The sequence below is a fragment of the Rutidosis leptorrhynchoides genome, chromosome 11, assembly GCF_046630445.1.
Source record: "Rutidosis leptorrhynchoides isolate AG116_Rl617_1_P2 chromosome 11, CSIRO_AGI_Rlap_v1, whole genome shotgun sequence".
NCBI classification, from domain to species: domain Eukaryota; kingdom Viridiplantae; phylum Streptophyta; class Magnoliopsida; order Asterales; family Asteraceae; genus Rutidosis; species Rutidosis leptorrhynchoides.
In genome coordinates this window covers 163,307,563-163,319,924 of record NC_092343.1, presented here as the reverse complement: position 1 = coordinate 163,319,924, position 12,362 = coordinate 163,307,563, and the positions used below count along the sequence as shown (strand labels likewise).

General features: G+C 36.7%; 1 protein-coding gene across 1 annotated transcript; it reads right to left on the bottom strand.

The window, feature by feature from the left end:
* Positions 1-10,787: 10,787 nt before the first annotated feature.
* LOC139875164 (F-box/FBD/LRR-repeat protein At1g13570-like) lies at positions 10,788-12,151 on the bottom strand. The gene is made up of 4 exons (XM_071862520.1): positions 12,089-12,151; positions 11,532-11,615; positions 11,193-11,357; positions 10,788-11,081 (listed from the first exon to the last, which is right to left on the bottom strand). The coding sequence occupies exons 1-4, from the start codon at positions 12,149-12,151 to the stop codon at positions 10,788-10,790; spliced, it is 606 nt and encodes a 201-aa protein (XP_071718621.1).
* Positions 12,152-12,362: the final 211 nt, after the last annotated feature.

Below are 12,362 nucleotides of genomic sequence, written 5' to 3'. Positions count from 1 at the left end.
GTTGTCCATTGACGCCTTTGGATAGTAAATTTTTACTCGAATTAGCAAATGGTAAATTAATTTCAGCAGATAATATATGTCGGAATCGAGAAATTAAACTGGTTAGCGAAACATTTAAGATTGATTTGATACCAGTAGAGTTAGGGAGTTTTGATGTGATAATCGGTATGGACTGGTTGAAAGAAGTGAAAGCAGAGATCGTTTGTTACAAAAATGCAATTCGCATTATACGAGAAAAAGGAAAACCCTTAACGGTGTACGGAGAAAAGGGCAACACGAAGCTACATATTATTAGTAATTTGAAGGAACAAAAACTAATAAGAAAAGGTTGCTATGATGTTCTAGCACACGTCGAGAAAGTACAAACTGAAGAAAAGAGCATCAATGATGTTCCCATTGCAAAAGAATTTCCCGATGTATTTCCGAAAGAATTACCGGGATTACCCCCACAGCGATCCGTTGAATTTCAAATAGATCTTGTACCAGGAGCTGCACCAATAGCTCGTGCTCCTTACAGACTCGCATCTAGCGAGATGAAAGAACTGCAAAGCTAATTACAAGAACTTTTAGAGCGTGGTTTCATTCGACCAAGCACATCACCGTGGGGAGCTCCTGTGTTGTTTGTCAAGAAGAAAGATGGTACATTCAGGTTGTGTATCGACTACCGAGAGTTGAACAAACTTACCATCAAGAACCGCTACCCACTACCGAGAATCGACGACTTATTTGATCAACTACAAGGCTCGTCTGTTTATTCAAAGATTGACTTACTTTCCGGGTATCATCAAATGCGGGTGAAAGGAGATGATATTCCAAAGACTGCTTTCAGAACACGTTATGGCCATTACGAGTTTATGGTCATGCCATTTGGTTTAACTAATGCACCAGCTGTGTTCATGGACCTTATGAACCGAGTGTGTGGACCATACCTTGACAAGTTTGTCATTGTTTTCATTGATGACATACTTATTTACTCAAAGAATGACCAAGAACACGGTGAACATTTGAGAAAGGTGTTAGAAGTATTGAGGAAGGAAAAATTGTACGCTAAATTTTCAAAGTGTGCATTTTGGTTGGAAGAAGTTCAATTCCTCGGTCACATAGTGAACAAAAAAGGTATTAAGGTGGATCCGGCAAAGATAGAAACTGTTGAAAAGTGAGAAACCCCGAAAACTCCGAAACACATACGCCAGTTTTTAGGACTAGCTGGTTACTACAGAAGGTTCATCCAAGACTTTTCCAGAATAGCAAAACCCTTGACTGCATTAACGCATAAAGGGAAGAAATTTGAATGGAAGGATGAACAAGAGAAAGCGTTTCAGTTATTGAAGAAAAAGCTAACTACGGCACCTATATTGTCATTGCCTGAAGGGAATGATGATTTTGTGATTTATTGTGACGCATCAAAGCAAGGTCTCAGTTTTGTATTAATGCAACGAACGAAGGTGATTGCTTATGCGTCTAGACAATTGAAGATTCACGAGAAAAATTATACGACGCATGATTTGGAATTAGGCGCGGTTGTTTTTGCATTAAAGACTTGGAGGCACTACTTATATGGGGTCAAAAGTATTATATATACCGACCACAAAAGTCTTCAACACATATTTAATCAGAAACAACTGAATATGAGGCAGCGTAGGTGGATTGAATTGTTGAATGATTACGACTTTGAGATTCGTTACCACCCGGGGAAGGCAAATGTGGTAGCCGACACCTTGAGCAGGAAGGACAGAGAACCCATTCGAGTAAAATCTATGAATATAATGATTCACAATAACCTTACTACTCAAATAAAGGAGGCGCAACAAGGATTTTTAAAAGAGGGAAATTTAAAGGATGAAATACCCAAAGGATCGGAGCAGCATCTTAATATTCGGGAAGACGGAACCCGGTATAGGGCTGAAAGGATTTGGGTACCAAAATTTGGAGATATGAGAGAAATGGTACTTAGAGAAGCTCATAAAACCAGATACTCAATACATCCTGGAACGGGGAAGATGTACAAGGATCTCAAGAAACATTTTTGGTGGTCGGGTATGAAAGCCGATGTTGCTAAATACGTAGGAGAATGTTTGACGTGTTCTAAGGTCAAAGCTGAGCATCAGAAACCATCAGGTCTACTTCAACAACCCGAAATCCCAGAATGGAAATGGGAAAACATTACCATGGATTTCATCACTAAATTGCCAAGGACTGCAAGTGGTTTTGATACTATTTGGGTAATAGTTGATCGTCTCACCAAATCAGCACACTTCCTGCCAATAAGAGAAGATGACAAGATGGAGAAGTTAGCACGACTTTATTTGAAGGAAGTCGTCTCCAGACATGGAATACCAATCTCTATTATCTCTGATAGGGATGGCAGATTTATTTCAAGATTCTGGCAGACATTACAGCAAGCATTAGGAACTCGTCTAGACATGAGTACTGCCTATCATCCACAAACTGATGGGCAGAGCGAAAGGACGATACAAATGCTTGAAGACATGCTACGAGCATGTGTTATTGATTTCGGAAACAGTTGGGATCGACATCTACCGTTAGCAGAATTTTCCTACAACAACAGCTACCATTCAAGCATTGAGATGGCACCGTTTGAAGCACTTTATGGTAGAAAGTGCAGGTCTCCGATTTGTTGGAGTGAAGTGGGGGATAGACAGATTACGGGTTCGGAGATTATACAAGAAACTACCGAGAAGATCATCCAAATTCAACAACGGTTGAAAACCGCCCAAAGTCGACAAAAGAGCTACGCTGACATTAAAAGAAAAGATATAGAATTTGAAATTGGAGAGATGGTCATGCTTAAAGTTGCACCTTGGAAAGGCGTTGTTCGATTTGGTAAACGAGGGAATTAAATCCAAGGTATATTGGACCATTCAAGATTATTGATCGTGTCGGACCAGTAGCTTACCGACTTGAGTTACCTCAACAACTCGCGACTGTACATAACACTTTCCACGTCTCGAATTTGAAGAAATGTTTTGCTAAAGAAGATCTCAGTATTCCGTTAGATGAAATCCAAATCAACGAAAAACTCCAATTCATCGAAGAACCCGTCGAAATAATGGATCGTGAGGTTAAAAGACTTAAGCAAAACAAGATACCAATTGTTAAGGTTCGATGGAATGCTCGTAGAGGACCCGAGTTCACCTGGGAGCATGAAGATCAGATGAAGAAGAAATACCCGCATCTATTTCCAGAAGATTCGTCAACACCTTCAACAGCTTAAAATTTCGGGACGAAATTTCTTTAACGGGTAGGTACTGTAGTGACCCGAACTTTTCCATGTTTATATATGTTAATTGAGATTGATATTTACATGATTAAATGTTTCCAACATGTTAAGCAATCAAACTTGTTAAGACTTGATTAATTGAAATATGTTTCATATAGACAATTGACCACCCAAGTTGACCGGCGATTCACGAACGTTAAAACTTGTAAAAATGACATGACGATATATATATATGGATATACATATGGTTAACATGAGATTATGATAAGTAAGTATCTCCATAAGTATATTAACAATGAGTTATATACATATAAACAAGACTACTAACTTAAGGATTTCGAAACGAGACATATATGTAACGATTATCGTTGTAACGACATTTAAATGTATATATATCATATTAAGATATATTAATATATCATAATATCATGATAATATAATAATTTAACATCTCATTAGATATAATAAACAATGGGTTAACAACATTAATTGAGATCGTTAACTTAAAGGTTTCAAAACAACACTTACATGTAACGACTAACGATGACTTAACGACTCAGTTAAACTGTATATACATGTAGTGTATTTAGATGTATTAAAATACTTTTGGAAGACTTCAAGACATATATCAAAACACTCATACTTAACGAAAATGGTTACAGTTACTTTTCCATTCTTTTCTTTCATCAAGAATTCTAGTCGTATTCTTACCCGTATTATACACAGCTTCAAAACGTACTTACTATGAGTATATACCAATAGGAACTAGCATGGGATTCCACTCTTAATTATGTCATGTATGACTAATCAATTTTAACTTCTACCATGAGCTAGTCAACTAACTAGAACTCCTTTTAACCCCACTCACCACTCACCAATTACCACTCATCATTCACTCCATTTCACTTCCAATTCTCTTTCTAATTCTCTCTCAACACACACACACACTATTATGAATGTATTTTTCCAGTAGTTAATCATCATCTTCATCAAAAATCACTTCAAGAATCAAGCTATAATCATCATAGGAAGAACACTTCAAGAACACTTCAAAAATCCCTTCAAGTTTACTAATTTACTTCCAAGCTTTCTAATCCATTCCAAGTAATCATCTAAGATCAAGAAACCTTTGTTATATACAGTAGGTTATCTTTCTTATTCAAGGTAATATTCATATTCAAACTTTGATTCAATTTCTATAACTATAAACAATCTTAATTCGAGTAAAAATCTTACTTGAACTTGTTTTTGTGTCATGATCCTACTTCAAGAACTTTCAAGCCATCCAAGATCCTTTGAAGCTAGATCATTTCTTGTCACTTCCAGTAGGTTTACCTACTAAACTTGAGGTAGTAATGATGTTCATAACATCATTCGATTCATATATATAAAACTATCTTATTCGAAGGTTTAAACTCGTAATCACAAGAACATAGTTTAGTTAATTCTAAACTTGTTCGCGAACAAAAGTTAATCCTTCTAACTTGACTTTTAAAATTAACTACACACATGTTATATATCTATATGATATGCTAACTTAATGATTTAAAACCTGGAAACACGAAAAACACCGTAAAACCGGATTTACGCCGTCGTAGTAACACCACGGGCTGTTTTGGGTTAGTTAATTAAAAACTATGATAAACTTTGATTTAAAAGTTGTTATTCTGGGAAAATTATTTTTATTATGAACATGAAACTCTATCCATAAATTATGGTTAAACTCAAAGTAGAAGTATGTTTTCTAAAATGGTCATCTCGACGTCGTTCTTTCGACTGAAATGACTACCTTTATAAAAACGACTTGTAACTTATTTTTCTGACTATAAACCTATACTTTTTCTGTTTAGATTCATAAAATAGAGTTCAATATGAAACCATAGCAATTTGATTCACTCAAAACGGATTTAAAATGAAGAAGTTATGGGTAAAACAAGATTGGATAATTTTTCTCATTTTAGCTACGTGAAAATTGGTAACAAATCTATTCCAACCATAACTTAATCAACTTGTATTGTATATTATGTAATCTTGAGATACCATAGACACGTATACAATGTTTCGACCTATCATGTCGACACATCTATATATATTTCGGAACAACCATAGACACTCTATATGTGAATGTTGGAGTTAGCTATACAGGGTTGAGGTTGATTCCAAAATATATATAGTTTGAGTTGTGATCAATACTGAGATACGTATACACTGGGTCGTGGATTGATTCAAGATAATATTTATCGATTTATTTCTGTACATCTAACTGTGGACAACTAGTTGTAGGTTACTAACGAGGACAGCTGACTTAATAAACTTAAAACATCAAAATATATTAAAAACGTTGTAAATATATTTTGAACATACTTTGATATATATGTATATATTTTTATAGGTTCGTGAATCAACCAGTGGCCAAGTCTTACTTCCCGACGAAGTAAAAATCTGTGAAAGTGAGTTATAGTCCCACTTTTAAAATCTAATATTTTTGGGATGAGAATACATGCAGGTTTTATAAATAATTTACAAAATAGACACAAGTACGTGAAACTACATTCTATGGTTGAATTATCGAAATCGAATATGCCCCTTTTTATTAAGTCTGGTAATCTAAGAATTAGGGAACAGACACCCTAATTGACGCGAATCCTAAAGATAGATCTATTGGGCTTAACAAACCCCATCCAAAGTACCGGATGCTTTAGTACTTCGAAATTTATATCATATCCGAAGGGTGTCCCGGAATGATGGGGATATTCTTATATATGCATCTTGTTAATGTCGGTTACCAGGTGTTCACCATATGAATGATTTTTATCTCTATGTATGGGATGTGTATTGAAATATGAAATCTTGTTGTCTATTGTTACGATTTGATATATAAAGGTTAAACCTATAACTCACCAACATTTTTGTTGACGTTTAAAGCATGTTTATTCTCAGGTGAATACTAAGAGCTTCCGCTGTTGCATACTAAAATAAGGACAAGATTTGGAGTCCATGTTTGTATGATATTGTGTAAAAACTGCATTCAAGAAACTGATTTCGATGTAACATATTTATATTGTAAACCATTATGTAATGGTCGTGTGTAAACAGGATATTTTAGATTATCATTATTTGATAATCTACGTAAAGCTTTTTAAACCTTTATTTATGAAATAAAGGTTATGGTTTGTTTTAAAAATGAATGCAGTCTTTGAAAAATGTCTCATATAGAGGTCAAAACCTCGCAACGAAATCAATTAATATGGAACGTTTTTAATCAATAAGAACGGGACATTTCAACATGCATCGGGTTTCTTGCTTATTCTCTACCATAGTCTTCTGATCTCTTGATGGGCCGACATGCTTTCTCCCGTCTCTCCAAGCATTAAGTGGTGGTGGTTGTAGAGTTCCTTGATTATTCACAAGCTTATCAACCATCGCCCATACTTCTTCGTCACTAACCCACTCATTTTGAGACCTTACATGCTTAGCATTAGGTGGTGGTTGTTGTAGAGTTTCCACAGGCACCTCAACTATTTTCTAAGGATCGTTTTGTTCCTCGGTATCTAGATTCAACACTTGACCTTCCTGATGAACTTCATGATCTTTGGTCACCTTTATCCTTTTCAGTTTCTGTTCAACAACATCATCCAACTATGAAAATACAATAAATAAGAAAGTCAGGAAAAATGGTCGCAAGGATGCAAGACAATACTTGCGTCCACTAAACCAGACGCAAGGTCGCAAAATGAAACTTGCGCACAAATAAATGCGCAAGAACGCAAACAGAACTTTACGCCTACTAACCAACGACACGCAAACTCGCAAGGTTAGCCTTGCACCCAGCAAAAACAAACTCGCAAGGATGCAAGGAGAACCTTGCGTCCACCTAGGAGATTAAACCGTAAATTTAACCCAACAAAATTCTGGTAATTATCAGTTTATAAATATTTGGGAAATACACTAACCTTCTCAACGGGTTTTCTATACCCCGGAGTTGTGAATGGGGAGTTTAAGATATTAGTTGGCCGTCTTTCGCGTTTACCACGTCTAGCCCGTGGAGCGGATTTTTCGCTCTCATTGTCAGAAAGAGATCGACCAATAATATCCTCTTGCTCATCATGATGTTCTTCGAGATCGGATAACCGTTTTTCCTGAACTGACAATCGTTTTTCTTGTTCAGACAATTGTTTCCTACACTCGGCCAACTCATTTTTCTTGAGTTTCCAAACGTTTCACCAATGACGAGTACATGCGATGTAAATCGATCTTGTCGGTAGAACGATCAAGCACAAGCTCCTCATTATCCACATCCTCATGCACAGGCTCATTGACAGGCTCATTAACAGGCTCCTCGTCATCATTATTTTTGCCTTGAAAGTACGAGTCACTGTTTATCCACCATTGACATGCACTCTATATCTTAGTGGGTTTTGAAGCCATGAAGAGGTCTTTTATTCTTCGTACAATTTTCCTGTTCCTAAAAAAGATTTGGTCATAAAATACAAAATTTAATAGTCGCAAGGACGCAAGAAGAGCCTTGCGCATCAATAACAACCACGCAAGGTTGCACAATTGACCATGCGCAGTTAAAATCTCAACCGCGCAAGGACGCAAGACATACCTTGCACTTGAATCACCATGACGCAAGGTTGCAGTAGTAACCTTGCGTAGTAAACAACCGAAGGCGCAAGGGCGCAAGGATTAATGTTGCATCTAACTTAGCCGCAATGTCGAATTGTCAATCCTTGCGTCTATAAAGAAAGCCACAAGGTCGCAAGACATACCTTTCTTAGAAAACAACCAGAATGTGCAAGGACGCAAGGAAATACCTTGCGTCCGTTAAATCAGGCACAAGGTCGCAACACCTACGTTGCGCCTGGACAGTCAGCAATTTTGTCACATTTATTTTATTAAAAAGGTATAATTAACGTAAAAAAAATAGATATATGAATTTAAACTAACCATAACGTCAAGAATTCGAATGTAATCAGTTATCGAAAAAGCCTCGGCCGAGGTACGTTTCCAAAATACGGCCCTCGATACTCCATCCTTGTCTGTCTTTTCTGCCAAACATTTAATCGTACGACAGTATGCCTCAAGAATCTAAATCTTAAAAGCCCACATAAATCCCGCCATAGTGTACCCCCTATTGACCTCTAACTAGGATCCCCGAGATTGAAACCCCTCGTTAACTGCTGCGTAAGTGGGTTCCCAAATATGATTCGCCCATGGGTACTCATTAATTTTTTGTAAATCTTCCACCAACCGAAGGTACTTCTTGCTCACCACATGAAGCCCTTGTTTACCCAAAAATCCCCTCTCGACAATCAAAATAATTGCGAGTCGCACAACATCTTCGTCACTAACAATAACATCACCATGATCATTTGAATAATTTTTGGATATGGTTAATCGTAATGTTAGAATTTGTTGGATGCTTCGAGAAGCAATGTCGTCTAATCGGCGGTAACTGTACATCATAATTACTAGGGATGAATAGTGCCATGTCCGTCCGGTGACCAAACATAAAACCCGTAATTAGACAAAACTCCCGTCTACCAAATGTAATTTGGAAATTATGACGAAAACTGAACCATATTTCCTCCTCTTCGGCTGGGTACCTCGCATCTATTTCCGTCGGCCGCTCAGTTTTTCGTTGGAGCATGACATTTACTAGACCGGGATCATTGCTCGTGTATACTAAATCTTACCACGGACCGAAACATGTTGTTCTAAAATTTTTTTGTTGATTTTCAGCCAACGCTTTCTTCACCACAGGTATAAGAGTCAGCATATTCTTCATCGTTAGCTTGGCTTCAACATATCCCTGAAAACAAAGAATTTTATGTTAAAAAATACCATCCGCAAAGACGCGAGAACAAATTTACACATCATCGATTAAAACACTGTCTTGCGCCTGTTACATTCACAAGGTGCAAGGATGCAAGCATTAACTTGCGCCATCAACGACCAACAAAACGCAAGGACGCAAGGTCTACCTTGCGCCCAATATGTTTCACAATCTTTCCCATAAATTCGCAGTAAAACTAATTAATGCCGCTTAAAAAAGCATATGTTTGTGAAAATAATCAAGTAGAAACAACCATAACATTAAAACAACACAAAATATTCGATGAGGCTTTTAATCGAGCACTTGGTGTGCGAAACTATTTGAGTGAGAGAGATTGAACGATTTGAGAGGATGAGTGGCACTAACCTGAGATTGACTCTGAGATCTACTCTGATCTTCTACCATCGTCGATTAAAACACGGATCTAAGGCGGTTTGTAAGATATTAGGGTTTCTTCGTTGATGTGATGGTGGTCGTGATGCTGATAGTGGTGATGATGACGAATGATGGTGGTGATGATGATGGTGATGCTCCAAATGTTCGACAATGATGGTGGTTAGTGTAACGGGTCAGGAATCGAACACGCAAGGTGTTAGTGTGTGTGAAATGGTCGTAAGGGAGCAAATGGAGAAAGTGAGAAAAACAACAGATTTTTTTATATAACAGCAAAAACGCAAGGACGCAAGGTCGCAAACTTGCGCCTTGCGTAGGTCTGGTCGCAAGGTTTCTTGTGACTTGCGCGTGCATTCTGGCAATCTTTTTTTTTTTGGCTCTGAGGCAAAAAAGGGTGAAAAAATGGGCAAAAAATGATAATCCCAACTGTTGTCTTTTCTTTGGACCATTTCTAACCCTTGGTGGTGATATCACGGGCAGTTGTGCACTTTTTGGCCAAAAAGTACAATCTGACTGTGATTTGGCAATGTTTCTGACATTTTTTTAACCTCAAATATCAATTTTTTTTTTCAAATATTGGGTAGAGTGATGTGGTAAAATCCGATTGAAAATTGGGTGGGAAAATATTAATTAATGAAAAAATATAATTAATGAAAAATTGTGATTGGATGGGAGAAATCAAACGCACCTTCACATTTGTGTCACTTCGGTGCCTGACAGCAGTTGTCAGTTTTTTACACATCATCTAATGGGGGGAAGCTAACGGAGGGTTGGAAAAGGTCTTATAACACTATAGTTACAATAACAAGAATATCCAAACATTACACTATAGATGTGATATGTATATTTTATCCAAACAAATCAATCTGTTAATTATCTTTTTTCAAAGATGCTTGTTACAGAACTATCGTGTAAGGAACACTTGATCTAGTTTTTGATAAACCGAACCGACTGCTAGCTGCTCGCAAAGTATAGATAAATACCAGTAAGGTTACCGATTTTATAGTACCACCCAACGAGTTAAAGAACCAGACTGAATAACTTGAAGATATGACGCTCATGACCATGGTGAAGGTGCAAAATTCAGTTAATGATCAACCATAAACTTATTTCTTGCCAATAATTGGGTTTATCAAACAGTATATACATACAGCAAATTAGAATTTTGCAATAACCAGCTTTCCAATTTTACGTATTACAATACTCAAGTGCTACAGCATACAAAACATAAAAAATGAAAACCCATAACATATATGCATACAATCAGAACACAACTAAATTATAAAGTAAATTAAAGTTATTAGTGCAATCTAGTTACGGATCCAAGTAGTGAAGCTCTGCTTTCGAGGAAGCTTGTGGGAACCGTGTAACATCCTTAGAGAAGTTGTACTTTTCCTGAGCATCAGCAGTAGCACGTGGTCGGATTGATATTTTTTCAAGTGTGGGAGAATGTTCAAGTAGAAGCTTTATAAAGAGCAACAAGGGCTTTGATCTTTCTACATCCATTATATTTATAGTTTTCAAGCGGTTCAATGTCTGGTCCAAACAGTCAGAAGCTTCCAGATAAGTTAATGATGGTTTCACATCCAAATGCACGTTTGGAAGATCCTAGAAATACATTAAAAGTGAGACTGACGGTGTATAAAAGGAACCCACATTAAATTACTATATATGCACAAACAACAAAAAAACACAAGAGAAACGTTTAGCACTCTTTACCTCATTGTACTCATCGAGTCGTCTCAAGTTAGGTGAGTTCCGTAGGATACATAAAACACCTTGAAGTTGATACAAATCACCAAATTTGAAGTCTATTAAGTAGAGACACTTTAAACTATTAGCTGGGTGTGGAAGCCACTTGGGAATATTTTCCGCAATTGAAAACTGTGAGGGTGAAGGTAAGATTTTAAGTTAACAAAGAAGATATGGCTGGAAGATGATACGAAATAATATATGAGAACTAACTATACACAAGAGTTGAATGGTAAGTTCACTTGCTCAAACACAAAATGATGAAGAGCAAAATTTAAATATTAGAATTTAAAATTCAAATGGTACCTGGAGAAAATACCCGTCGATAACTAAACCCACAAGACATGGCATATTACTTAACAAGCTAGCCAAATAAAGTCTTTCAACTCCCTGAATAGTTTTTTTGAAAAGTATAACAACCACACTAAGGCATTAAATATGCAACAACTGAAGCAAAGTTGCAGCAGGGCAAGTCCTGAGCACTAACTGAAACAACTTTATAGACTTGATCTTGAAATTATAAACATTGGTGCATTCATCCATTTTCAACTTCTTAAGTTGTGGTAAGTTAATGATAGTTCCATTCAAGTTAGCCCCAAATTCAATATTCCTGAGCACGAGATCTTCGAGATAGAGAAATCCTTAAAAATCGAGTGGCAGCTTAATGATACAGTTTTCAAGTTCTAGCATTCTCATTTCTAGACAACTAAAAAAATTACATGGGTGTCGATAACGTCGGTTTTTATTAATAAGGACGAGTTCTTTAACACCATCTCTTGACAAAGATAAAATCCATTGATCGACTTCTTGGAAACTATCAAGAGCCACGTATGGTATGTGGAGATGTAACTTTAAGCGAGGACCTTTGAGAAAGTTAAAGATTTGGTTTGAGATTGTAATAAACCCATTATGACCAAAAGCTCCATTTTTGGCTAACTTTTCCAAGAAATGTTCATCAAGAACCAGCGAACTCAATGTGGTCCATTTTTATGCCCTTTTTTTTGATAAAACGTGTGTCCTCACAGCATCTTGAATGGGGAGCTTCTCTAAAATCAATTCTATCAAATTCTCTGGCAAGTAACTGATTCTATCCACTTCAGTACAAGTTACAAACCTCCTCTTAGTATTATTGTTATT

Bases quoted from the DNA above. Each gene is read 5' to 3' on its own strand.
- LOC139875164 (XM_071862520.1), bottom strand. From the start codon at position 12,151: ATGGAGCTTTTGGTCATAATGGGTTTATTACAATCTCAAACCAAATCT. The intron at 11,358-11,531 runs GTACCATTTGAA...TCACCCTCACAG, and splicing joins TCGACGGGTATTTTCTCCAG to TTTTCAATTGCGGAAAATAT. The intron at 11,082-11,192 runs GTAAAGAGTGCT...ATGTATTTCTAG, and splicing joins GACTCGATGAGTACAATGAG to GATCTTCCAAACGTGCATTT.